The sequence below is a fragment of the Bombus pyrosoma genome, linkage group LG14 (assembly GCF_014825855.1).
Source record: "Bombus pyrosoma isolate SC7728 linkage group LG14, ASM1482585v1, whole genome shotgun sequence".
In the NCBI taxonomy this organism is placed as follows: Eukaryota; Metazoa; Arthropoda; class Insecta; order Hymenoptera; family Apidae; genus Bombus; species Bombus pyrosoma.
The window spans coordinates 6,627,767-6,654,967 of NC_057783.1; the positions used below are offsets into that span (position 1 = coordinate 6,627,767).

At 33.0% G+C, this 27,201-nt stretch overlaps 1 protein-coding gene and 2 long non-coding RNA genes across 11 annotated transcripts; 2 read left to right on the plus strand and 1 right to left on the minus strand.

The window, feature by feature from the left end:
- Positions 1 to 571: 571 nt before the first annotated feature.
- LOC122574908 lies at positions 572 to 19,242 on the minus strand. 4 transcript variants are annotated; one of them, XM_043743111.1, is made up of 18 exons: positions 18,716 to 19,242; positions 18,410 to 18,541; positions 16,973 to 17,104; positions 11,679 to 11,897; positions 9,996 to 10,300; positions 8,930 to 9,001; positions 7,933 to 8,156; positions 7,744 to 7,841; positions 7,278 to 7,589; positions 6,810 to 7,196; positions 6,504 to 6,742; positions 6,121 to 6,401; positions 5,863 to 6,019; positions 5,578 to 5,780; positions 5,343 to 5,491; positions 4,947 to 5,258; positions 4,462 to 4,871; positions 572 to 4,352 (listed from the first exon to the last, which is right to left on the minus strand). In XM_043743111.1, exons 4-18 carry the CDS (start codon positions 11,790 to 11,792, stop codon positions 3,791 to 3,793), a joined length of 3,825 nt encoding a protein of 1,274 aa, XP_043599046.1. In that variant the 5' UTR covers positions 11,793 to 11,897; positions 16,973 to 17,104; positions 18,410 to 18,541; positions 18,716 to 19,242; the 3' UTR covers positions 572 to 3,790. The 4 variants fall into 4 exon arrangements, with proteins under 4 accessions (XP_043599046.1, XP_043599045.1, XP_043599047.1 ...); XM_043743110.1 differs by lacking the exons at positions 16,973 to 17,104; positions 18,410 to 18,541; positions 18,716 to 19,242 and adding an exon at positions 14,390 to 14,827; XM_043743112.1 differs by lacking the exons at positions 11,679 to 11,897; positions 16,973 to 17,104; positions 18,410 to 18,541; positions 18,716 to 19,242 and having other exon boundaries at positions 8,307 to 9,938; positions 9,996 to 10,118.
- On the plus strand, positions 12,766 to 20,642 carry LOC122574921. 6 transcript variants are annotated; one of them, XR_006319233.1, is made up of 8 exons: positions 12,766 to 12,896; positions 13,033 to 13,297; positions 13,382 to 13,508; positions 13,570 to 13,977; positions 16,993 to 17,244; positions 17,311 to 17,639; positions 19,941 to 20,258; positions 20,377 to 20,642. It is a non-coding gene; the product is annotated as an uncharacterized LOC122574921 (long non-coding RNA). The 6 variants fall into 6 exon arrangements; XR_006319232.1 differs by having other exon boundaries at positions 13,579 to 13,977; XR_006319236.1 differs by having other exon boundaries at positions 12,789 to 12,896; positions 13,033 to 13,140; positions 13,579 to 13,977.
- Positions 20,643 to 22,038: 1,396 nt separating this feature from the next.
- LOC122574922 lies at positions 22,039 to 24,477 on the plus strand. Its single transcript, XR_006319238.1, has 3 exons — positions 22,039 to 22,146; positions 22,904 to 24,099; positions 24,175 to 24,477. It is a non-coding gene; the product is annotated as an uncharacterized LOC122574922 (long non-coding RNA).
- Positions 24,478 to 27,201: the final 2,724 nt, after the last annotated feature.

Below are 27,201 nucleotides of genomic sequence, written 5' to 3' on the forward strand. Positions count from 1 at the left end.
AAAATAGTTCCCTTTTGTTGCTTCTTGACTAAAATATAGAACGAATACGTTATTGATAAGAAAAAAAATATGTATATTACATATATATATATATATGAAATATAAAAATCGACATTTTCTGAATATATTAAATCATTGTCGAATTAATTTTTAATCTTCCCTTCTCCTCAAATATTTAATATAAGATTGTATTAATATAATTAATATACTGTTATATTGTATTACATTTATTGTATTTTATTGTATGATGTAATTCATTTTTTGTTGCATTAACACTGTAGATATAATGTAATATTTCCAACTTCATAAATTCCTATGATTCTTCTTTGAAGCATGTTTATGTTTTGACAAAATTTGTTATATTTTTAATTTAGAAAAGATAAAAGCATTAAAATATAAGCATTCTTTTTATCACACTTACGTTTGATGTATACAAAAACGGAAAGGAGTACGATAGTATTAAGAAAAAACATACGTACAATGATTTAAAGCGTGTATTAAAAGGGAATCATTTTTTTTAATGTCATGACAATTAATATAAATAATTATTTGTGATAAAAAAGAACCGTCATAAGTAAAATTTTTTAATAAATCGTCAATAAATATTGCTAATATGTTACATTATGCAATTATGATATACGCAATCATAGTTTTGTACAACTTTACATTCGAATAGGAATTCAAAATGAAAATATATATATAGCAAACACGAGCAATAGTATAATAATAACTATAAATAGTAAATGTTTCGCAGTTATAATCTACCTACGTAAAATTTTTAATTTCTACGTAAATTTATTATACTTAGATACGATTTCAAGTTTCGTTATTGGTTCCGATATAATATTGCAAATGTATTTTCTTTTTTTTAATTTATCGTTCATAACTTATTTGACTTTGTACAATTACGTTCTTGTCCGCTACATACTTAAATAAAGTCTTGTAGTACACTAACATACCTAGACACAAACTAAATGTGAACCATTCGTTAGACTGATAAAAATATAATACCTTTACAATATATGAAAATAATACACATTTGGTTTGTACGTACGCATGTTTGATTAATGCTACATTCATGATACAACGTTTCCTACAATTCTTTTTTAAATCTATTATAATACGTAGTACTACCGATTTTCATTCATTTACGCATTTCTTATTTCCTTCCCAATAAGAAATAATTATTTGAGTATTCTATTCTGATTTCCTTCTTTGAAATTATCCCTGAATAATTCTTTGAAATATTCAAATTGGAATTTTCATAATGTACAACAGATTTAGTTTTGTATTGCTATTGATAAGTGCATTTGATAGAAGAAATTATTACTAGTTTCCCTAGAAATTGTGTTTCAGAGAATTAGCTAGTTCAATCATTATGTTGTACAGTTTTATTCATATCGTATAAAATAATGTTTCTGAAGTAACAGATAAATATGTGTAATTAACTGAAGCTAATATAGCAAATTAATATTTAAGGAAGTTTTCTCCATGTTATGCTGTATCAATTTTTGCAACAAAGAATGTTACATACACATATATTTTCATTAAAATAGGTTCCTTATTTTTATATATTGCATTATTCTGTTTGCCATCAGACGTATTTAGGTTCTTACTAATTTTGAACACTCCTTGGATGGATATTATGCAATTATTAATTAACTGTATAGTCGTTAAAAATCATGACAGTATTCCTCATTGGATGTTTTTCTTTGGATGGACTTGCGCATTATAGTACTAAAATCCAAGGCAATCTTAAAAACGTGCCTTCTTTAAAAATGGAGCGCTTAGTCTCTTAACTATTACTTAATTCAGTTTGACAACAAATAAAAACTGGTCAAAAGATTGTATAATCGTTATTTCTTAATATTTCTATGGTTTACAACATCTACAGATAAATATCTATTATAAGTATCTTTATCGGATTTTAGTGAGTATTCATTAAGGTTCTAATCAATTGCATTCTGTAAAATGCATTTTTTTTCTTTAACACAGACAATATTTAAATATATTTGAATATCAGTAAAATGAAATATTTAAAATTATATGCTTCCTTCATCCAATCTTATTGAGATACAATCCTAAAATGTTATAATCTAAATATGAACAACTTTTTGTAGTGTGTTGCAGTGTTATTATGGTTAATACATTTTACATTGTGCGATATCGAATTTACATATTTTAATTAATATATCTGAATATTAAGATTGTATAATATCTTTCTTCGTTATCACTGAAAATTCTGATTTCCATAATATGTCTTGATACACTCAAATACAATAGAAGACAAGAATTACATATTCCATATTGTATGATTATAGCTGAATATAAATATTACACTAGTATCATTTATTATAACATATAATAAAATCAACTTATGTACACATTATTATTAAAATCAACAAAAAAAAAGGTATAGTAAAAGAAGATATTTAAAAAAGTTTACAGGTATTATAAGATTTGTTCAAAATAAATAAATATACATCATTAGTTATCATGTGTAAGATTCAATTAGTAATTTTTAATACTGAATAATCCTAATTAAAAAATACAGAATTCTTTAAATTGTGCTTGTATATTCTTAGGAAAGAATAGTGTAAATAAATTGTAACTGTTTCGAACTGTTTTACTGTCAGATTAAGCGATATACTGGCAGCTTGATATTTTATAAACAGTTTATAATGAAATAATCCTATGATATTATCTCACATGAATTATGTAAATATCGAAAGAGAGCAAACTTTTATGTATTCCTTTGAATGGCCTTTAGCGTGAATAACAAGAAAATGTATTTTAATTATTATTACATTAACAAGTTTATTTATACAATTAACTATCTATATACAATATGTCAATAAGAATGTTGTATAACTTCTTTAACATAGATTTAAAGAGGTTTGTTTTTAACGGCACTGGCCATTCATACGCTAATATTCTAATTATCTGACTCTGCTTAAAACCTGTATACATAAAAATTATGAATCTGTAATGACATCCCAGACTTTGCAGATGAGCACATTCTATATACTTATTATATTATCAACCATGACGGTTCACTTAAGTTTTAATAGAAATTAATACTTTTAATAGTGACCACTGATTAATTAAATTAATCGAGTACTAATTTAGATGGATTTATAAGATATCTGATTAGGCACAGAAGATGATGTTCTGTTGTTGCAATGAAAGTGATATTGGTATGCTGATAATTATACATAATAATATGTATATGTTAATGTAAATTCTACAAAACATTTTTCTCGAATGTTTAGAGCGTTTATTTTTCCTATGTTTGATTTTGATCCGCGAAATATTAAGATAAAATGATTTTGATAATGTGCTACAACAGGCACGTATATATACCATTTCTGAAATTTTGTATGTATTTTTATACACATCCTGATGGATTTTAAAACGAGGCTTATTGGAATTATAAGACGTTATTCTAATTAAAAAAATGTTTTCTAGTCTTGGCTCTCAAATTACATATTCAAATGCAACTGAATCTATAATAATAAACTTTCGAATTAGCGGTTTCCAACGTTCGTCTTTTTTTAAGTAAAGTTCATTTCGTGCATTTTAATTAAAATTTCTCTTTTTTCGACGAAGAACAATTTTATTTAATCAACCTCAATGTAATAAAAATGAAACGAGTAAATGCAGGGTTTTTAAAAAAATTGTATAAACAGAAGATCTATGTCTAAACTGACTTTTGCATAGTTACACTTATTTGTTTCTACTTGCACCTATTATATATAGTATATTTACTTGGCGTAACAGTAAACTCAGTTCAAACAGTTGTTCCGTACGTACTGAACATCACTCTGGTGGTATCTGTGTCCAGAGTAACGTCTTCGGGAGATGCAAGATCGACCTTTATAGATCCAGAATTGTTTCTTCTCCTAGTCATACCACCACCCCAATTCGACAGCGTCCAATGATAAGTTTCGCCCTCTTTATCGGTGTTTGTCGTTCCCTGAGTATCGTTATCTTTGTCTAAGCCAGTTTCAATAGAAACCGAAGAATGTGAAGCTACCGAATCGAAACTAGAATCTGCAGCCCCTCTGTAACGACTAACATATTCGGTGGACATTTCACCGGGCGACTCTTCAATTGCTTTCAATATATTCTGACAAAGTTCCGAATCGAGGGGAATTGGATTTTCGGAATCGCGATTATGAATGGTAACCGCTATGTGTGCTGGATGCGGAATAGGAAGTGGAATAAGCAACTTTTCTGCACTGTAAGGACGAATTTGCCGCTTCCACGGCTGCCAGCGTGTCTCTGTTGTACCATTCGTGGACGTTGTGCGTCTTCTAATTTTTGTCGATGTTAAAAGTCCTCCAGTATCACTATAAATGAGAACAACTTCTTTAATTTGACTCAACATACTGATCGTATAATACTTAAAATTTTAATATTTAATATTTAGTAATATCTAAAATTCAGAATATTTTTTACCATCGCTTATCTGATTTCCTGCTATTACTAGTCTGTTTAGCGCGTGGGTTAAAAGCTGAGACTTCTAGGTACGGACTGTACACTTGTATATTTCCACGTGGTGCATAAACTGCGCCGAGCAAATCCGGCCCATTAGTTCCGCCGATTTCAGTGCTATGAACCATATCTGTGTAACGCGATAAATCGACTCCAGGATGAGGTTCTAGCCTGAATTTCGTATCTGCGTCATCGAGAGGTTGAAGGAAATTTAAACTGAAAATATCTGCGTACATGAGGCCAGCTAAACCAGCCCAGTCACCGACGCTTAAACCTTTGTTCTCCCAGAAATCCTCTTCGTTCCCTGATAATCTCGCGAACACATGACTGGGATAAAGGCGTTCTAACATAAGTGCCCCTTGTTGTATTACCACCTTAAAGATGGAATTATAAATGTATAAAATTGTAAAATAATTTTTGGGATCAAAGGTACTTTGGCCGATAATTACCTTTAGATCAAAGGTAGTAAGTTTTATTTTACTTCTTACGACCATTCCAAGACCAGTCTGCAAATTTTTTCTACGTCTGTCTAATTTTTCGTGTAATACGGCGATCAGATCTTTGGCTTCCTTTTCTAACGATTTGTACGGATCTTTTGTTTTGGCAAGGCTAGCAGCAAACGGGCCAAAACAAGCTTCTACAAATTGAGTGAAATCCCTCTGGGGTTGTGTAATTAATCGTTCTGTTTCTTGTTGGAAAGCTAACAATTCGTCTAACTCTAGTTTTGCCTCGAATGCAGCTAAAGCTTGTTCAGGCCTAATCTACAAATAAGAATGGAACAATTAACATTTGTTTAACAAATTAACAAGTTGTAGTTATTTCAGTGATTAATTTGTAATACCTACTTGATAATAATAATCAGAAGTTAGTCCTGGTCCAGCTATTCTTTTAACCACAAAACTATCACTGGCCGGTATACGACCCCTGTTCTTTATTACTAAATGGAACATAGTCGTGTCCCAGACCACTCTAATCCAGTAACGTATCACAGCAACTATGAGATAGTGATATATTTTAAATAAGCGAATCCTTCATAATTAGATTACTTTTTTAATTTATAATGAGAATATTATATTTTACCTGTAAGTATCACAAAAGAAATAATAGGACACAAAACAAGAGCTACAATTAACGCCGCGATTGGTTGTAGACAACCTTGTGTACCGATATTCCAAACTAATGCTTCCATGATGACCAAATATCGATTTCTACTTGGTTCTGGACTATCCAAATCCATTATGAGTGCCATGAATGCATGCAACGCTAAGGTAATTAAAGGCATCCTAAATTAACAAAAAAAGAGAAACTGTTACCGTTTTATAATTAAGAAATATTATGATATATGTAATAGTATAATCAACGGACCATAAAACTGCAGTAAGTGCAATAAGAAGCGATCCTAAACTCGTGACTATACAGACGACAGGAAATACAAATAATATAATAAGTGTTCCTAGAAGACCTTTAACACCATAGTTCCATAATCTATTTAAATGCCTTGTCATTCCTTTTCCAATAAATCCTACAATTAAAAGCAAAGTTATTTAATTAATGATCAAATAATCATTTAATAAATTCAACAATAAAAAATAAAGTATAGAACTATTAGTTTATTAAATTTACCAGTGTCCGGTTCTGTTTCAAAATGTGTCCGACTTTTACTAATATGTCTCCAAAGTGCTATCAACCGAGAACAAAGAGTGGGCATTTGAGACGACTTTCTAGGAAACAAGGTTCCATTCAATTGACTCAATTCTAGATCGGGAGTAAAAGGTTGTACGAGTAGCAAAGCTCGTATGGAGACTGGACTACACCACGGCACTGCCACGCCTAATAGAAACATTGCATTCCAAGTCCAACACCACGTCCTGGCTACGTAATTAATCCAACGCCACATAGGCCATCTGTTTATAAATTTTAGAACCAATTAATTCTTCATAAATTTACACTAGAAAGACAATGATCTACTAATGTTAAAGAATGATTACTTCATTGTTACAATATACCTTGTTGTAGTTGTGTGTACAATCTCCCTTTCAACTAAAAAGACAGGTTGACTTGGATCTGCGCGAGGTGTCGTGATAGATGTCGGAGTATTGCTCAGTACCGTTGGTATGATTTCAGACTGGCCTTGAAAATTGCGTCTGATAATCCAATTTTTTGGAAGCCATATCTGTGTCGGCCATTGGAAGCTCCTCGTGGGTGTTTTAACTTTGCGCAATTCTTTCAACAGGACTGGTTCACGCTGAGAACGAATACATTGTATTCATATGCGAATAAGTGTTTATGACAATATCTGTAGTTCTACGTACCTCTTTCATAAATGTTAAATCACGATTAAGAAAGTAAACTGTCTGCTGTAAATTTTGATGAGTGCACAATGTGAGAGCTTCTTCGTGTGCGCTCCATTCGCACTCTTCGATGAACTTCTCCTCAACTTCTCTCATTCTATCGCGCATCCATGGTTCTATTCGCGACAAAACTGGATGTTCGTTTTCTATATGGCATTTCAACGCTTCTTTTGTTTGCAATAGTTTACGCTGCACATTTTTCACTGCTCGATGCATTAATACGACCGACTGTGCTTGCTGAACCAATAGTTGAGCTATTCCGTTACCGAGATCGAGTATGTCTGGATGCGATAAGATGTTAGAGAACACTCGTTGCAAATATTCTCGCATAACAGCTTCGTTGACTTCCTAAAGGTGATTACAATCAATAAGAATACACCGCACAGATTTATGACAACTTTATAGTGATTGATATAGAAGTAATCGTACTCTTTCTATCTCTTCATCCGGCTTTTTCCGCGCTCTCAACTCAGAAATCAGTCTTTCTCTGAAATGAAGAAACCAGCCTCGTGTTTCTCTCTCCAAAATAGCAACTAAAATCGGTAAAGCTTTTCTGATGATGTCTCTGCTAAATAATCTAAGATCAACCACTGCTCCAGCGGGTGTTCCAAATACGAAAGGAACGGGGATAGGTAATAGTTGTGATAATTCTCTTTCCACTTCGAATTTCTCCATCGTCGCTCTCCGAAGCTGTTTTCGTACAAAACCACATAGAAGTTCCAGAGAATCTTCATATTCAGGCTGCAATTTGTAGCGAGATTTATGAAAACCTTAGAAAGCGATGCTTTCCATCATATTAATATTTTTATTTATAATTTTTATTGACATAGCCTCTGTTTAAAGTAGCAATCCAATGTAACTGAAATAAATATTTTAGAGGACTTATTCAATTTACCCTGCACACTAATTCGGCAACCAAGTACCGACATCGCTCCTCCCTGATTTTAGCATCCAAATTATGTGCTTGAAGCGATGGTACGCCAATTATAATATCTAAAACGTAATAACGTCCAATTGTACTTAAATAATATTGTCTCTTGCGAATCCATTAGAGATAGAAAGGACTTTCTTAATGAACTCATACCAAGAAGCCGTAACAGCCCTGTTAGTAAAGCTTTCAAAGATTGCGAAACACTGAAGCAATGGGAGACCAGCCTGGCTTTCGCCGTAACTACAAGGAATCTAGTTGCCAAAGCGAGATCCCGAAGCAATGCATCTCGTCTTCTGTCTCGTCCACGCTGAAGAAGTCCGCTCAATCTCCATCGGTGCGTCTGCCCAGCGAAATTGATCGAGTCTACCTCGAATTCCCTGAAAGATAAATTGTTTATTAATACAATCGACTTTGGGATAAAAGGAAAAAAAAAATATGGAGAAAATCCAGAAACAGAATATTACGTCTACATTGTGAATATATGTATATATAAAAAAAGAAAAAATACATTTAACATATATACGTACATAGAGAACAAACATATCCTGGAATATGTACAAAATTTTTACATTGTTGCAGCGTTTCTAATTAGTGAATAACTAAAACAGAAGAACCTTATACTCTCCACTCCTTATTCGTGGAGCTAAAGCTAGTGATAAGAATTGTTCGCTATAATACAAGCACACATTAAACGCTCTAAAAATAAAAAAACACAACCTACACCGTATATTAATTGTGTTTTAACAGCTAGGATTTACATCATGCCGTGATTGCCTAAGTATTATTTGTTATAAGCTGTGTTATCTCTACGAAATCCCTCCACACATAGACCAGATATAAATCTTTCTTTTCAGTGAATTCGTGCACTTGGCAATCCCTCGTTTTATGTATTTGATCTCTGTCCGATGCAAATCGATTGATTAATTAATCGCCAATTGTTGTCAGGGTGAATTTCAGGTGAAGACCATGCTGTTTTGTGGTGGCATTTACACAGATTTTGGGTTTTTAGAGATATAACTTCTTCGTTAAAAAAGAAAAAAAAAGATGATCGTGAGAGATGAGTGATTCCAGTCTCCAAAATCATTGCACAGGGTAACGATCATTGTTTCGGTCAGCTTTGAATATTGTGTGACGCTGGTGTATGACATACCCGCATCTTCGAATGCTCTCCAATTGAGTGGCATTCAGCTTCTTCGGTTTTCCGTACTTCTCCTTCTGAAAGCTTTACAAAAATTGTTAGAAAATATCAGACACAAACGAGTGGCTGTTTGGTTTTACACATCCTTACGAAAACGAGGCACCATTTGGGTTTGGTTCGCTCACTATTCTTATATTATCAAAACGAAGTGATATACATTAAGGCTGACTATTTGAATAGTTAAAAAATAAGATTCCTTTAAGGTTTTGCAAGGGAATTCAATTATCACAAATTCCTCTTTTGTTCTTGTTTTTAAATTTGCGTAGGCGATAAACTCATATGACGTTTATACACATGACGTTCTCTAAACATTTATGTATTTCCTGAAATTATATATGTTATATACGTATATTCCTTGCATCCTAGAAAAAACTAGCATCAGTGAGAGCTTCATTCAAGCCTTAAAAACAAGTATCTGTTAGTAAGTACTCGCGATGTTTATACTGTGCGCAGAAAAGTCGCTAATATCTAATTCTAAGGAATACAATCGCTACGATATTGTGTTTCGAAGCATATTCAATTTAAGTATAAACGTCATTAATCCTTAAGTTGCAATAACAATGATTTTTTAAATCAGTACTGTCCAATACTAAAGCGAGCGCGCGTGTGTGTAGTTGATTATTTTTATTTCTTAAATACTATTTTATCTACTATGTGATTCATAAAAGACTGGAAATCCTTTGTGTTTTCTTACGTATAATATGCGTTATTTACTCTTTTATTTACAATACGTTCCCTGACTAAATCTAAATACAAAATCTAAGCAGAAAACATGTGAAACCATAAATCTTAAATTAAATCATTTTCTAAGTTATAACTCCAATTTCACTAGTGACTACAAGTCTTGGATAGTACTGCTTCAAAAAACTGAATCCAATTCGCACTTGGTCGATGAGTATCGCAACTGCAGGCTTAAAGACGTCCCTAACATGAGAGCTTACGAATCTGATACTACTGCTACCTACAAAGATAAAGATAAATATTTAAATGGATATCTTGTTATTATAGGAAGACCTACCCTCGTTTGCTGATGCTTTCCAGCTGCTTTTTGGTCAACCTCCTTGGTTCACCCTTGCTGTCTACAGCGACTGAGTCTAATTCGTCGAAGCTGGGCGCGACGAACAGATCCTTCAGGTGGTGTTTCTTTCTCGCAAGCGTGTCTTCGCCCTCCGTACACGTGGACAGCGCCGGTGGAAGGATGATAGGGAATGTTCTCCAGTGATAGAGGAACTGTTGCGCAACTTCTTTGATGTTGTGCACCAGTGCCTCGACCTCGGCCGGCGCTCCACGCAAATGAGACGTATCAAACTCCACCGGCTCTTTCTAATAAAGAGTAAATAGGTTTCTTCGTAAAATATCAATTGTACATAATTTAATAACAATTAATATCAATTATATATACACTTTAAATAATTATTGTTATTTAACTATTTGCTTTTTACAATAGACGGGATGAATATAAAATGTGATTAAAGTAAGTGAAACCTTAAAATTTTTGAAAACAGGATTTCTGACCTACGATTACCAGAGCATTTAGAGATATGCATGAACATTCGATTATTTAAATTAAACGATTCTACAATTTTATTCATATAGAATAAAATAATGAACGAATAAATATGTGTAATTAACTGAAGCTAATATAACAAATTAATATTTAAGAAAGTTTTCTCTATGTTATTCTGTACAAATTTTTGCAACAAAGAATGTTACATACACATACATTTTCATTAAAATAAATTTCTTATTTTTATATATTGCATTATTCTGTTTGTCATCAGACGTAGTTAGGTTCTTATTAATTTGGATCACTCCTTGGATGGATATTATGCAATTATTAATTAACTGTATAGTTGTTAAAAATCATGACAGTATTCCTCATTGGATATTTTTCTTTGGATGAACTTGCGTATTATAATAATAAAATTCAAGGGCAATCTTAAAATCGTGGCTTCTTTAAAAATAAAGCACTTAGTCCCTTAACTATTACTTAATTCAGTTGGAGAGCAAACAAAAACTTGTCCCTAATCGCATTGAGATACAATTCTAAAATGTTATAATCTAAATATGAACAATTTTTTGCAGTGTGCTGCAGTGTTATTATCGTTGATACATTTTACATTGTGCGATATCGAATTTACATATTTTAATTAATATATCTGAATATTAAGATAGTATAACGTCTTTCTTCGTTATCACTGAAAATTCTTATTTCCATAATATATCTCGTTACATTCAAATACAATAGGAGACAAGAATTACATATTCCATACTGTATGATTATAGCTGAATACAAATATTACACTACTTTTATTATAAAGTATAATAACATCAAGTTCATCGTTTAAATTAAACGAGTAACGAGATGCTTTTTCCGGGTTGATGTTCCTAAACTAAAACTATTTTTTCTGCTCCAGAAACATTATACTTTTTCCACGCGTAATGCGTATAACCATTAAGCGAGTAATTAACGTCAGATTAAATGTCCAATGTGGTTCTTAGTTCCTTCGTTGTGCAACAGAAATCCAATAGGCAAATACATACATCTAAAACATTATTTAAAGATAATTTAAAGATAATATAGTATTAAACGCAAATAGGATAGTACCTGGCATTTTTAGCAAATAAAGGATTCTAAGTATATTTTCTGTTAAATGGGATTCTTCAAAGTATCATTTTCTGTAAAATGGGATTAATGTACCTCGGGCTGAAGTCCATCTCCATTCTGTCGGTGACAAGGTTGTTGGTTGTAGGCCTGGTGATTCGGTGCCGTGTTGGCGGAGTTGACGGAAGCGGAATTCAAATTGTGGGGCATTTCGCGCGTGAAAAGCGTGCGCGGCGGTTGGGGTCAGCTACCCCGTATACCGACTATCTCCTCATACACCATGCTGCTGGTAGCAACCATTTATCATTCCACGCCCTGAAATATCAATTATAATTATATATGTATAATTAAAGATCCAAGATAAGGGTTATTTTAAGCATTTTTTGGCAAAAACTCATTCAGTAAAAATCAACTTTTATTTAAATAAAAGCTATGAATAAATGTGAAAGAAATTATTCACACGATATGATTGAAAAATATTAGTTTTTAATTGTTCTGATTACGAATAACCATTATGAATGATTAAAATTTCTTTTTGGTTAGGAACGACCATTGTCAACGAATATAAATGATTGCAATTTCTTTTGGTAAGCAGCAACTACTATCGATGGTGTGCATTTTGTTTTGGTTGCCGATAACTATTATCGATGGCAACAAATGCTTCTGGTTATCGTCAACTAATATTGACGACAACATTTTTTCTGGTTACATTTGATTATTGTCAGTTGTTATTAACATTACTGATAATCCGTATTCATTGATAACATAAAATACCTAAATGATAGAACTTATGCATCTTATAAAGCGAAGAAACTGCATGAAAATATATGAAACAAAGAATAGTATAAAAGATATTGTAGTTTAGATTAACACATACATTAATAATGCACATTGTATTACAATATCCTTTAGATTATTCCTTGTTTCATATACTTTCATATCGTTTCTTTGCCTAATAAAATATATAATATCTACAATTAATTTTTTTATATTCTCAGTGAATAGGTACTAATTGTAAGTAATGTTAATAACAATTGACAATAGCCGATTGTAACGAGAGAAATTTTTTACCGCCGATAATAGTCATCGGTAACTAAAGTAAAATGCGGGTCATCGATAATAATTACTAGTAACCAAAATGTTCTAATCATTTATATTGGTTATTGGTAAACAGAATTAAATTTCCGTCATCAATAACGATTATTCCAAATTAAATTTCTTTAATTAAAGATATTGATCTCATCCGAATGAGACCTTGTACCATAACTTTTAAAATTTGCTTTAATAACAATTATAATGCCTCTATATAATTAGGTAATCGTGAAAATTATACTTAATTATTTGTTATATTTAATTATACTTAATATTTTATTATTATATTAATCATTATTTTTATAATTGTATTTACAAATATATATTTATATCGCTATATCTTTTTTATTTATAATAGGACGATGAGGGAATAAAATCATCGTGATACAATCAATTTCATCTAAACATCATACTTTGTTAGTGACAGCAGGTGTCCTCTTATAGCCGAGAGTATATATGAACGCAGGTAACAAATTGATTTTGGATGTAAGTATCGAAGAATAAGGTAGCGTGTTTGCTTTATTACATGTAGTAAAAATTGGTTTACTCTTTTATATTAACTTTACTGCAATAACGTTGTCGTATTAATACGATTATTTTAAGTACATAAAATGACAAATATTGTATGTATGACATAAAATTAAAATAGCAATACTTCATTAAAAACTATTGACACACCTACGTTAAAGGAATTTTCTGTTCCTAAGGCACCACAGCGAAAAGATTAAAAATGACAGCGATATAACCTCCAATCTACAATACGACGTAATTCATATTTCAGGAAAATAAAGAGGAAAAGAGAATCGAACTTTTTTGCACGTTATGCTGATACTGGTAATGTAGTAATATTGTGACACAGATCGTGAATGGAAGTGTATAGTATATAAAAAGATAGAGTTTTTAGGTTATGTCGAAGCGAGATTAACGTTAGCTATCACGCGAGCTTCTGTATAAGGTGATTAATTACAGTAAATCCTGCGAAGTACGCTATTTCTTTAGGAAATTGCAAACCAAGATAGAAATAGGCAGAGGCAAAGGAATGCGAAATTCCTTGAAGGAAGTCGTTGTAACACGAATCGTGTGTATTCTGCGTAAAAGTAGATTTTACTCAATGCACATGCCGGGCAAAAGAGACGGGCAAAGAACTGGAATGCTCAGAATGTTAATCGTTTAATGGGATATAATCGGTTAATGGGAGTCTGCATTCAACCGAAGCCTTCCATACAAGCCGGATGATCGCGTTTCGACCCCTCGTGCGACTTCATTTTTCATCACGACGATAAAGATTAGCTTGTCGTTAAAGGTGAATTATTAAGACTATTATGGAACAAGTTGGAAAGCGAGATATCGTTATATATATACAACAGGCGAGTACGGTGGCTGTGAAGAATATCCGCACAACATTGTATTTATTATAGCATTCACACTAATTAATTAGTCCCAAGTATATATTTATATATTTTATGTAATTTCAGCTTCACGGCCGGAAAATGGATTTGATTTTATAATATTTTTGAAAACTTGTATATACTTATATCGTTCTCACACTTTGGTTTTAGACATCAAGTTTGTAAAACTGAGCCTATTCTTACATATAGAGTGCAACAGAACATATAATAGAAACAATAGAAAACGTTCCTCTAGACATATATTCTATCCGTTTTCGTTTACGAGATGCGACGAACTTTTTTCTTGATTTTGTGTTATCTAATTACCTTTACAGAAGATACTGAAGAAGATGACCACCTTGCGTTTTAAGGCAAGCTTGTAGATGTCTTGTTATAAACCCGGTTACACTCTGAATGGTTCCTGATGTTTATCGGATTTGTTGGGAAGCTTATTCGACATCTTCAATAGGTTTCGTGTTTATGAAAATTCGTTATGTCTCATAAGCGAGGACAGATAGAGCATATATTTATATGAACTTTTTTCATTGCTTCTCGTCACATCACCTGGTAAGATAGTGACTACAATGACATGTATTTTATATATATATACATAAATTATATAAATAAAGTACATTGTAGTTATTAATCTTATCAGATTCTTCTTTATATCTTATTCTCCTTAATAACTTATCTTATCGTATAATATCGAATTCTATTAACATCTGTTGTTTCATCATTACAGTTTACCCTCTTATTTTTATAATCTTATTAGATTATTTCTGTATATATTCTCTGTTAGTTCTCTGTCTATTATCTCTATATATATGTAATTATAATAAATAAATATATATATGTATAGTAGTATATTTAAGTATATATATAAAATATTACGTATGTGCATATGTAATGTTCGATTTACGATAACTTAATCTCTCATTCTCGGTTAACAGATTGATGATAGCTTTAAGCTGGCAGATTTCTCCATCATTTTTATGCAAATGCGACTCCTTTCAGCGTGCAGCTAACATTTAATCCGACCCCGTGTCGCATGCATGATAAATAAGCGCACGCTGTAGTTACAGGTCGTAATTATCGCGGAGTATCATTCTTTCATGCCAAGAAGAGACCGACCTCGCCGTACTGTTCGGCTTTTCCTATCCTTACAAGGGACCCACACATTGTTCTAGACTGGCAGAATACCAACATCGTCTCGTGTTTCCCACTGGGACACAACGATACCTCATACCTGGAAATAATACGCATCCACTGCTTCCTGTCGTTTTAAAACGATTTACTGTACTTTTTTATTTGGGTCTTGTCTATCTAGTCTACAGAACAGTTTTTAGTCTGCTTGTAAACAAAATAGAGCCGCACTCATTCGAATACCTATTAGCCGAATACCCTAATATCCGAACGGTTTATTATCTGAACATAATATTTCCCAGTAATGGATACTTAGATTTGATAGACGAACTAAAAACTGAATCGAAATTTCGAATTAATTAAGAACAGATACGATAGAGAAATTAATATCAATTATGAAAAGTAACTTCTTTTATTTCGATAGACTTTTGACGAAAGACTTTTCTAAGGTAAATACGTAGCAGATTATTAAACAGAGTTTTTCATCTACTGCATTGTGCTGAAATTCCTCTGCACCATTTCAATTTGTAATTCTTATTAAAAAGAATTAAAAAGGAATATTAATGGTACACACGTTTCCAAGTATCTTTTAATTGTTACTGAAAATCGCAATACCTGTAATACGTAATTTAACGATTATGGCATCTCGTTTGTTCGCGACTCATCCTCATTAATCTTCACGCCTCTTTTCCCATGGCTGCCATTATTCCTGGCATTAGGAGCACGTTATTAATTTCGATATTGTATCATTTGCTCGTTAATTGTGTTAATTGACTCCGGTCCGCCTGGAGTATACTATTATTTTATTCAATTCCAGCGTCAAAGCCTATGATCTGATATGATTAGTAATGGATTCTCTATTAATCAGATTCAAATGGCTGTTGAAATTCAATCGAGAGAAAGAGTGAGAAAGGAAACCGATATGATAAAAACAAATTAAAATTTCTCTTAGAAACTCGTTGCAAAATAATTAACGACTCTCGATCTTCTGTATGTTCTAGTCTAATTAAAACATTCCAGCGCAAAGAAATATCTTAATATGTTCTTCTTTTCTACTTTTGAGATCTTAGAGCGATTGTCATATAGACAAATTTAAATAATAAAAAAACAGCAGACAAATTGTGAAAGCAAACGCCGAAGTGGATGTAAAAAGATTGCGCTGCCTCATACAAAGTGTGCAATGAGAATTAAAGTAATTTGTCTAGAACACTAAGATAGCACAGTATCATTTAGGGCAATGTGATATTAATTACTAGCAATAAGGATAGTAATAAGACTCGGAGGGATAGTACAAATTAAGACTACGGACAAGAAAGATTGTTACTTATACAGAGTGTCCCAAACTTAACTCTCCATCTACAACATTATTTTTACTGATCTTTGTATGTCCTTTACGTATTCATCTACAAAATAGCTAATATGTAGTACCAAATCTTAGTCTCTTTGACGCCATTTAACTCTTACTAGAAAGGTTTCTTCATAGAGTAATTTTGTAATATTTAGAAATCATGAAGTTAGTCAGCTTCGTCCTACTTATAGTCGGTCATTTCACTTGCTAAGAAATAATTTCCTGTTTCCTCGTTAATGCCACGCTATTTTCCTTCTATATATTTGCCTGTGAAATATGAACACATGGTAAATAGTATCGATGCAGGGGCCAATGGAACTGTAACATTATTTTCCAAGAGAACGGTTTAGTTGCAACTCATGATTTCTTTTTCAAAGTTGATGTCCGCGATGTTAATATGATAGAGCAAAAAAACTGACCTTTTGGCCTTGATTTTCAGGTTCAAGGGCAACGTTGCGCGGACCTTTCGGGTGAAATCCGTCAAACCGAAGGTGGTAGAGTCGTCAGACTGTCAGACTTATGATGACTTTTATCGACAATATTTATACACCCTGTACATTAGAAAAACGACTTTGTAGACCTTTGTATTTTCGCGGCGATCAACTTCAACGCTTCGATAACGGGAGAGAAAAAAAGAAAGGAACGAATTAAAAATAATTGAAAGAAAGAAAGAAGAAGGAGGAAGGCAAAGGTAAAAGAAAAAGAAAAATCGTCTATCGCAATGGCTGCGACGTGTTAATTATCCAAATGCTTCTAGTTCACGGTTCGAGTGATCGACGAGTTTCACCGTTCCGCTTTGTGTTCCCATCCACTTCCGGGCTTTCAGAGGACGGGGAAAACAGAGCAGGAAGATCTGTCTTCGTATCAAGATTTAAAATTCCGTCTGGCGCTTTACAAGAAGACAGTCAATACGAAGGTATTACAGGGAACAGAGGGAGATATAGGAAAAAGAATAATGGAGTATGCACAGGGGATCTACCGGTAGTTTTCTATTTCTTTCCTCGTTGAAACGTTCCTCCTACAGTATCGTTGAGGAACGGTATCGGTTCTAACTATTCTTCACTGATCCATCGAGCCTCTACAGAAGTAAGTTTTATTTTAAACAGGATAGATAGCTAGGTACATGCTAATTACAAAGGAAGAGTTAAATAACGTGATGTAACAGAATAAAATAGCAATGTAATATGCGCAGTTGATGTTAAAACGGGTCTCTACAGTGTTCTTTTTTTTGAATTTATTATAGTTTAATGCTTTTTTTATTGAGAATATTTTTCCCCGAATTTTATAAAGACGTTTTCGTTTTCAGTAAGTTTCTGGAAACGATTTATGATCACCGACAATGGTTTGTCTGAGGCCGGACACTCGAATAAGCTACTTTAAGTAGAATGTTACCGCACGGTCACACAAACCTATTTTATTTCTGTGCTACAACACCGACTGTATCCTAGACAAGCTGCTTTGTGAAATTGCTTTTTAAACTCTTATATGTACTTAGTAAAGAGAGCATTTTATACCATTTTATTACCTTAGTAACTTATTACATGCAAATTGATTTGGATTAGAATAATTATGTTGGTGTACGTGGTAACAGAGGCGATGCAAAAGAACGTTTCCGACTCTGCTCGAATGCGTTCTAAGTAGGTTGGCAAGTGTACCGGAGCACGCTGGCTTTTGACCCACTTTGAGCTTTGCAAGCTCTCCTAACCTTAAAACAAGCACTGCTATTCCAGTCTATACTGCTTCTAATACATTACATGTTACTTGACTGCAGTTTTAGCATGCTGCATGCGAGGCCTATCAAATTACTAAGGAGGAAGTTTTAATTCTCTTCGATCATCATTTTCGATAGAACTAACTTTTCGATTGAATAACGAGGTTCTTTCCGCCTGTAATAGTCCAAAGGCTGCTGGAACAAGGCCTCTAAATCGATCATGATTCCAATATATTATAGATCCTTGGATTTGAAATCTTAACCTTAGAAGATATACCTAAATCACAGATTAGGTTATGAATTGATAACTGCAATTGTATAAACTATAGTCTAATAAACATGCACATATGTATATAAATATGTAATAAATATGCACATATGTATACATATATATATATATATATATATATATATACAGGGTGTTCCAGCTATCTTTTCTAACCTTACTTACTTTCCTATTTGTGACGATACAAAAAATGTTTGAGACGAAAGTTGTACGATATAGAAGGTGACATACTGTGCCTTTACTTTTTATTTTTAAATGAATACCTCCATATTTTTGTTACATATTCTTGTAGCTGACATTTAGACGTCTTCGAAATGCTATAAACTCGTGCCTTTTGAAGTGTCCGTAATCAAGATATGAACTTTAAAATCCGATATGCCGCCGGCATTAAAATTACCCGGTGTACACCACGGCGCGGCACATAAAGATGTTCTTCATAATGCTACTATGAAATTTCTGGCGTGTCCAAAATAGTCGATCGTTTCCAAGTAGTCACTTTTGGGTAATTATACCTTGCATTGCTCTGTCGAATTTGAGAGTTTACATCTCGGCAGCGAATGTAGCAAAGGGCACGAGTTTTCAGTGTTTTGAAAACGCTTGAATGTCAGCTAAAAGAGTATGTAACGAGAAATGGAGGCATCCGTTTTAAAAATCTTAATGTCAGCTTTGCTGCACGTTTCAAGGTCGTCGCAAGGTGAAATGGATGAAAGCACGGTTCTTCATCCCCTCTATCATACAGTTCTTTTCTGACACATTTTTTTGTTTCAAATAAGGGTAATTAAGAGTGACAGGGTAAGGTAAGGTGTATATACAGGGTGTATCTTAGCTAAATGGGATCACCTAAGCTTCTTAGGGTAAAATTACAATATTTCAAGGGGCATATGATGGTGAAAAGAATCTGTTCGCAAGTTCGTCTCTTTTGTGGAAAAATTCAGTATTTAAACATGGCTCGCCAAGATTCATGGCAAAATTTGTTAAGTTTTCTTTGATTATTATCAAAAGCCAAGTTCAAAGCAATTCTACGTTTCCACGTGCTCCTCAGCAAATCATAATTATCTGGCATGCTATGGTGAACCAAGTTAATGATCATCGTGACGTAGAATGTGGATTTTGATATTTTATATTCTAGAGAAATATGTTTGTTTTAATAATTTTTCTATGAAGAAAGATACCACGTTTATATTATTGTAATTATAGTACATATCTGTATAGTAAATAAAGATATAGATATGTTTAGATAGTCGTTGAATTAAAATTTAGCTTCAAGGATTAAATTACGATAGAAACAAAATGCATAAAGCGTGCACATATACAAAAAGATTATATATAATACATAATACTCGGTACGATGAATATATGCATTACGATATAATATGATATACAATTTCAGATACAGCACAATTTCAAACGGGGAATTATTTGCTCGTACCGATCATGGACAAAATATAAACAGTATCAAATTTGAATGCGAGCTTCAGTTTCGTTTTCCAAGACGGAGCGCGAATTTTTCTTTAAAGAAGAATTAATAAATCAAATCGATAGAGAGCTGGAGCAATAAACGAAGTTCTTCGTGATCATTCAGGTTCGTAATTGGCTCCTCGTGCTATGGCGAGAACTATTTCCGGGCCACTTGATTTTCGCGTGTATATCACGGACACTTGAAGGGAAAAGTTTGCTTCAAGGTAACTGGAGCAGGGAATGAAACATGGTAGGTATTTTTAGAAGATTGTAAACGAATAATTTTCGATTACAACTAAGAAAACAGCGTTTTGTTCTTAAACCTGAGAGGATAGAATATTGTTCTTATTGGTCTTTAATTTATATAGGATGAACCACGTGTGAATTTCTCAATTAACAATTACATATTATAACTTAGTAAGAGACTTCTATCAACGTCTGTCCCCAGATAGATTTACGACAAGATTCAGAATCAGACACACAAAAATCACACACGAATTCCTCCTAAAAAAAAGACAGAATCTCCAATTTGCAGCTTATGCAATCAGATAATAACCATCATATACCTGCAATATGAATGTAACATGTAAAGAATAACATGTATAATAAATAAAAAATACAATCGTACTTGTAACCAACAGTTAATTTCATTATCTTGAATAATGTATTTAAGCTTGTCCAAATAACAAATAATTTACTCCTATTTTTCATTTGGACTTTCAAATAACAAATAAAATTTATTCAATAATGTGCAACATTGCATACAACGTACCTATTCTATTTCAATAGTTAAACTTTTTTCTACTTCTTTATTTTGTACTCTCTTTATGTATTTTCAAGAAAATATACTTCCTTCTGTATTTTCAGTCCTACGAGTTAAAGAAATAATCATTAAAATTATCATGTGGGTAAACATTCACTCGTTGTTTAGTACAACACAAAGAAATACAAATCATTACTTTTGCCTTTCTCTGAATAAAAGAAAATTTCTCTATCATCCCAAAGACCATAAGAAAAATTGAGATATTCGTTTGGAACATATTATCATGTAAAAAATTCATGTAAAGTTGAAAAATTATCGATAAAAAGAGTACGAATAAATCTTCTACGAAATATCTTCAAATAAAATCTTTAAATGGAATCATTAAACAGAATCTTCAAGAAAAATTATCGTCTAATTAGTTCACATAAAAATTCAGTTATTTTAATTCGATATGATACAGTCGTGATTAAGGTTGTGGCGTTGCATTCGAGAACAGAAGCAAGCTGCATGCGATCGGCCAGTAAAAATGCAAATGGAATGAATGGAGCCCATTCATAGATTCGTAACAGCCAACGAGGCGTGCAATCTTCGTCGTGAAAGTTACAATCATCTTGGAGAAACTGTCTCCCCACTTATTCTGTTCAAAATGTTCCATCCCTGTCACAGTATTAAAGATTTCTGCTTACAAAATTTGGCGATTTTATAATCAATTGCTTACTTATTTTGTCACTTCTTATTATACGTTATCGTTATATTATTTCTGAATATATTTATACGCTATAACAGAGATGTTCCAATGTACTGAGACAATTTTAAAGAAATTATCACTAGATTATTACTAGAAAACCTAATTTACTAGATTATTAATACCAAAGTTACCACAGGAAAGATCATTTGAACATTAACGAATTATAATACTTCAAACTAAATTGCCAATGTGTTTGGTAAATAATTAATTAAATTGTTAAATAAGTGGATTAAAAATTAGTCCACTATTCTTCTAAAAAGCTCATATATGGTAAAATTCATTTAATTAATATAACCAAGTCTTTTGATAAGGTATTAATGTTGAAGTAGTGACGTATCTTGAGTCTAGTTATTTGTTCTTTTCTTGCGAACATCATAACCTTTTTTACTTTTTTACTTTAAAACGTGATATCCATGTTGTTCTTTTGTTTTCCATTAAATCGGAGACGAATGTTACGCCGTGTAAAATTACACGAACCATGGCGTAACACACGAGAGTATATATACAACTATACTCGTGTACATTGTACTGGTGGACGATACATAAAGGGGTGTACGGATCTTGTGTATATCCATTCTGAGCTGCCTCGGTCGTCTCATTACTCTTGTGTATAGCCGTGTAGCCGACGTACGTTGCTTTTAAGCTTCCACTTAAGGTTCCACGTATTTAATATTCGATGGACGATAAATCTCTGACAAGCTGGCAAAACGTTCGTCAAAGTGTTGGGGTATATCTCGATATACATGCCTTGCGCGTTCATTTGATTGGGAAACTATGATAGATTTGCATTTATATCTGAGTAATTGAATGATGAGAATTCGAATATTTGGTTACGTGAATTAATCGAAATTTTGGGAATATCCAGTACTTGGAATTTGATGGATGCAAAATATTTGGCACTTTGGGGACATCGAGTATTTGGAATTTGGCGAATATGGGACATTCGAAATATGGTAAATGGCTAAATATTTGGGATTTTAGGTATACAGAGTATTTGGAATTTGGTGAATTTCAAATATTATAAATTTCCCAAATATTGGATATTTGCAATTAGATTAACATCTAAAATATTCAATGTTTCTTCAGCTTTAAATATCCGTAAATGAATATTAAATACTTGAAATTCTGGATGAATCTGGAGATTCCCAATTTTATATATATATTTGAATATATGTATTATATATAATTATGTATTAATATTTGAATATATAAATAAATATATATATATATTTTTTAAATTTAGTGAATAATGAATATTAAACGTTCTTATTTCACTGTTACTATCCCTCAAATGTTTTTACACTTCTCCCAAAAAATTTTTCTCTTCTTTTCGATTATAAATTCTAGTACTGGATTCCTGGTTGTCTAATGGGGATTTTTTCAGAAAACGTCGAGGAAAATATTTTCTGCTATGAGCGGAATCAAAGGGAAAACTGGAGGACCAACGAGAAATTTGGGCCGAGAGGAGACGGTTGTTTCATAAATGTAGGTCGGTTACGAGAAAGAAGAACCATTTTCTCTAGAAGCTGGCTAAGCCACGTGTATCCACCGAGTTTGTTTGTCGCAGAATCTCTGCTTTTCATCTCTTGTTTCGTCAAATTTTTTTTTTTTTTAGAATTGATCAAAACAATCAAAAAATACCTAAACTTTCTTTTCACTGCAATTTCACCTCCAATTTCCTCTTTTCCTTTTTTTAATTATACAACGTCGTAATTTTAAATTTTATTGGACTCAACAACGTTAAGTTTTCGAATAATCTAATCTAGCAGAGAAGAAGAACGATAGAAACAGAATCTTTCCAAAGTATTCAATAACGTTTCAAATATTCACACTTCGTTTCAGCTCGCCCACAGTGTTACATACGCATGAAAATACATATAACAGTGTCATTCTAGAGTTAAATTTCCCTGAACTGCCTCATCTTTTGCATGTCAAAGCAGGAAATTCAATCGAACAAAGGAAAGAGCATTTTCGACCCTGTACATGAGCCTGCAAAGGGTGAAGACTCGGAAAAGAAACGGAAGAGGAAGAGGAATGCGAGAGATCCTCTTCCGTGAAATACGGGTCACACTCGAGAGGATATGCAACGATGGAAGAAAGCCCTGGATATTTCCAATAACGATTCGGCTCTATCTGGAGCACCGGGTGGCTCGTTATCGACGCCGATTATACTCGACTTTACCAAAGGAACAAGGCCTATACAACCTGGATACGTTCGGTTATCCCCGAGGAGGGTTTTTAATAATAGCGAAACACGCAACAATGCCCCGTATCGGGCAAACCTGATGCAACCGTAATTTTTCCTCTCTCCTCTCTTTTTTCTTCTTCTAACGATTCAGGTTGCATCAGGTACATTGGTGGACCCGGTTCGATCGATCTATCGGTTTTTAGCGAATGTCTATTCAATTTGCATCGGTCGAAAGGGACTTGTTATCAGACTTATTAAAAAGCATGAGAAACGAGGGACTTTATCGATGCATTATGAGCTTGTAATGGAAACTGAAGTCGACATCGATTGTGAGGCAGATATTTCCGGTTCCAGGAAGCTTCCTTATAATTGTCCGAGGCTAATAATCGTAGGTATAGACGGTGGATTTTCATGCACACTCTATCGCAGAGCTAATGATGATAAATAGATTGCGGATTTTTATGCAGGTTCATATAATACTGCGAATATAGGCGAAGAAATGTAATAATAAAAGAAATTGAATTAAACATTCGTCGTATTATTAAAGATATTAAATAGATCCGAAGAGAGAACCCTGTTCGAATTTGATATATTAGTCGTTGGTAACTTGAACTAAAAGATATATTTTGCGAAACGGTTCAGGCTCCGAAAACCTGGCCCAAACCGAAACGATATTTTACCCATTAATAATCGAAATAACTTTGAAGAGAAATTTCACGAGCAGAGGATGAAAAATTGGAAATCTTAACCGTAAGGCGGAAGTATTACGAAATTTCTGACCTGATACTTCTCATAATGGAATAAATAGTGTCCTATTAGAAGATTTAAGTCGTTCAATTCATTCCTGTGTCAAAGATGACGTAATTCAAACGTCCAAGGAGAACGAGACCGCCGCGTGGAAAGATATCTGGATACTGAAAGAAAAATGTACGACCTCGGTACTCAGATTCTTTAGCCAATTTGCATTTTTATCTGCGGTTTACCGTATCGGAGGATAGACACGGATAACTAACGACAATGAACATTCGTACGAATTCAGCCTCTTTTCGTCATTGACGATTAATAAATCGTTAGAATTTTACAAAATAAAGGTTGTAATTTACAAGATGCCGATAGATAAATGCTCTTGCACGCGGGTAACAAATTTGCTAATAAGAGAAAATGGAATTTCACAAATAAATTTCATGGTGTCTGATTATCATATTTGGCATAAATTGAGGAACAAATTTGTTCGGATTAAGAAACGAAGAAAGATTACTAACGAGAATCTTTTCTCCTCTCATAATTGAATCAATTTTTCTATACACGTGATAAACTTAAATTACATCCAACGAAAGATACACAATTATCCACTGTTATTAATTTTATAAGAAAATTTATTTTAAATTAGATATAATGCTAAATATTACAGGACTAAATAGGCTTGAGTGAGCGTGTTAGAAATGCAATAAAAATTCAATTCGAGCACTTTCGTCCCAGTCGACTGGATATCCAAAAAAAGACTTACTTGCAAAGTGTTTCAAAGTCTATCGAAAAGCTTCCTACAAAACCTGTTCACACTCTTTTTCTCGAGCAAGTACCAGAGAACGTGTTTGAGTATGCGTGCCTAAACTCGATTCGGTCGTATCGACCCTCGAACACATCCCCAGGGGTGGTGTAAGCAAGCCGCCGTATCCAACGAAAGCAAAAAGGGATTCCCCTCTGGGAAATCGATATATTTTCTTCTATTAAAAAGTGATGTTTCTTCTATTTCATACACCTTGGTGGTTCTTAATTGATTTCGAAAAGAAAGCTGTTTTATAATGTAACGAGGGAATTTCTATCTATCAGTATCATATAATATAGACTGAAACAAAGATACGGATGTATGGAAACATAGTTATACTATATAGGGTGTCCCAGAATAAATGGGCAATATTTTAGGCGCGACTTCTGCAGATCCGAGCAAATCTCAACAAATATAAAACACGTACGTCTTATCCAGTTGTTGAGACAGTAATTTTGATCTTTTGCGTGAATGCAAATCGTTTCAAACGCTCATAAACGGTCGAGTTTAATTTTAATCTACGTCTAAATCGTTTAAGAAATTTAAATCTAGAAGATAATAATAATAATTTATTTTTCAGCCCCGCTGGTCATGAAAAGAGACTCGATTTATGATCGTTATATGTTATACGTATTTTTATTTGCCTTGCACAGCGAATCAACTGTACTCTTTTGTATTTAAATCCTATGAATACTAATCCGATCCAAAAGGTTTTAAAAATTTACATTTAAAAGATACTAACGTGATCGGAAACGTTTGAAAAATTAAAATCTAACAGACGTTAGTTCGATCTGAAACATTTCAAAAATTTCAATTTGGAACATATTAAACCACTGTAAAATGTTACAAAAGTTTCGATTCAAATGATAATAATTCCATTTACATCGAGTTGATCACTGTGGTTTGTGTGCCTCGTATAATCCGTAGCAATACCAACGAAACAATTCGCAACGTTCTATGAATCAACCAAATTACGGTAAAACCTTCTAATTTTTACAAATCACTTAACCAGTCATATGAAACTATAAAATCGTAAATCGATTTTTAACCGAATTTTTCAAATTGCGAGGACCGCTACGACCAACATGAACGCAACGCGGAAGGATCGAGTTTATTCAAATTCGATGATGCACGACTCTACCACCGTTGCTCGACTTGTATTTCCTGGTCAGTGGATTTTTCGTGTCCGTAACACGATAACGGGTTTCCGCGGAAACGCTCGCTTAATTCTGAACGATCTAGCGGAACGCGGAAGGATCGGGTTCATTTAAATTCGTATACGTTTCACGAGTAAAAATTTTACGAACACCGGCAACGCTGTTCGTTGCGATACTGCAACGAGAAGAGAAGCTGGTGAAATACGAAATTATACGAAGTATCACTTTGACGACCGTATGTATTTGACAAGCGTATAACCTAAATTGCCGCGTATTTTTGGAGCGATTGAAAAGATTCAAAATGTCGGTCGGAAAGTTCGTTCTAATTTACATTTCGATTCGATCTACATTTATTGAATTACGTAGGCGCGATTTTGTTCCACAATCTTTCTCCATCTTTCACGCAATTCGAATATTCCATCCTTCGTCATTCATTACAGAGAAAGATAGATATATGATTTACATTCAAAAGTACAAAAGTTTATTACCATCAGTTGACTATGAATTTCTAGTTTAAATTTATAGCATCAACTTATAGTTTCAATAAACGATTCGATTTTAATTGATTTCCAGTTCGTTTCAACTGTTTTACTCAAATTACTGGAAAGTGGAGCTGTCTCTTTAATATGTATAGTAGCCTTTTCAATTGTTAATCCATTCATTGTTATTCGACTCCTTGTTCACACTGCCATGGATACATCAAAGATAAGAGTGAAAAGTAGTCAGGTCATTTCTTACTTCTAATCGCATATTACATATCTCTTTAGTTTAATAAAAAATTGTTGGTCGAA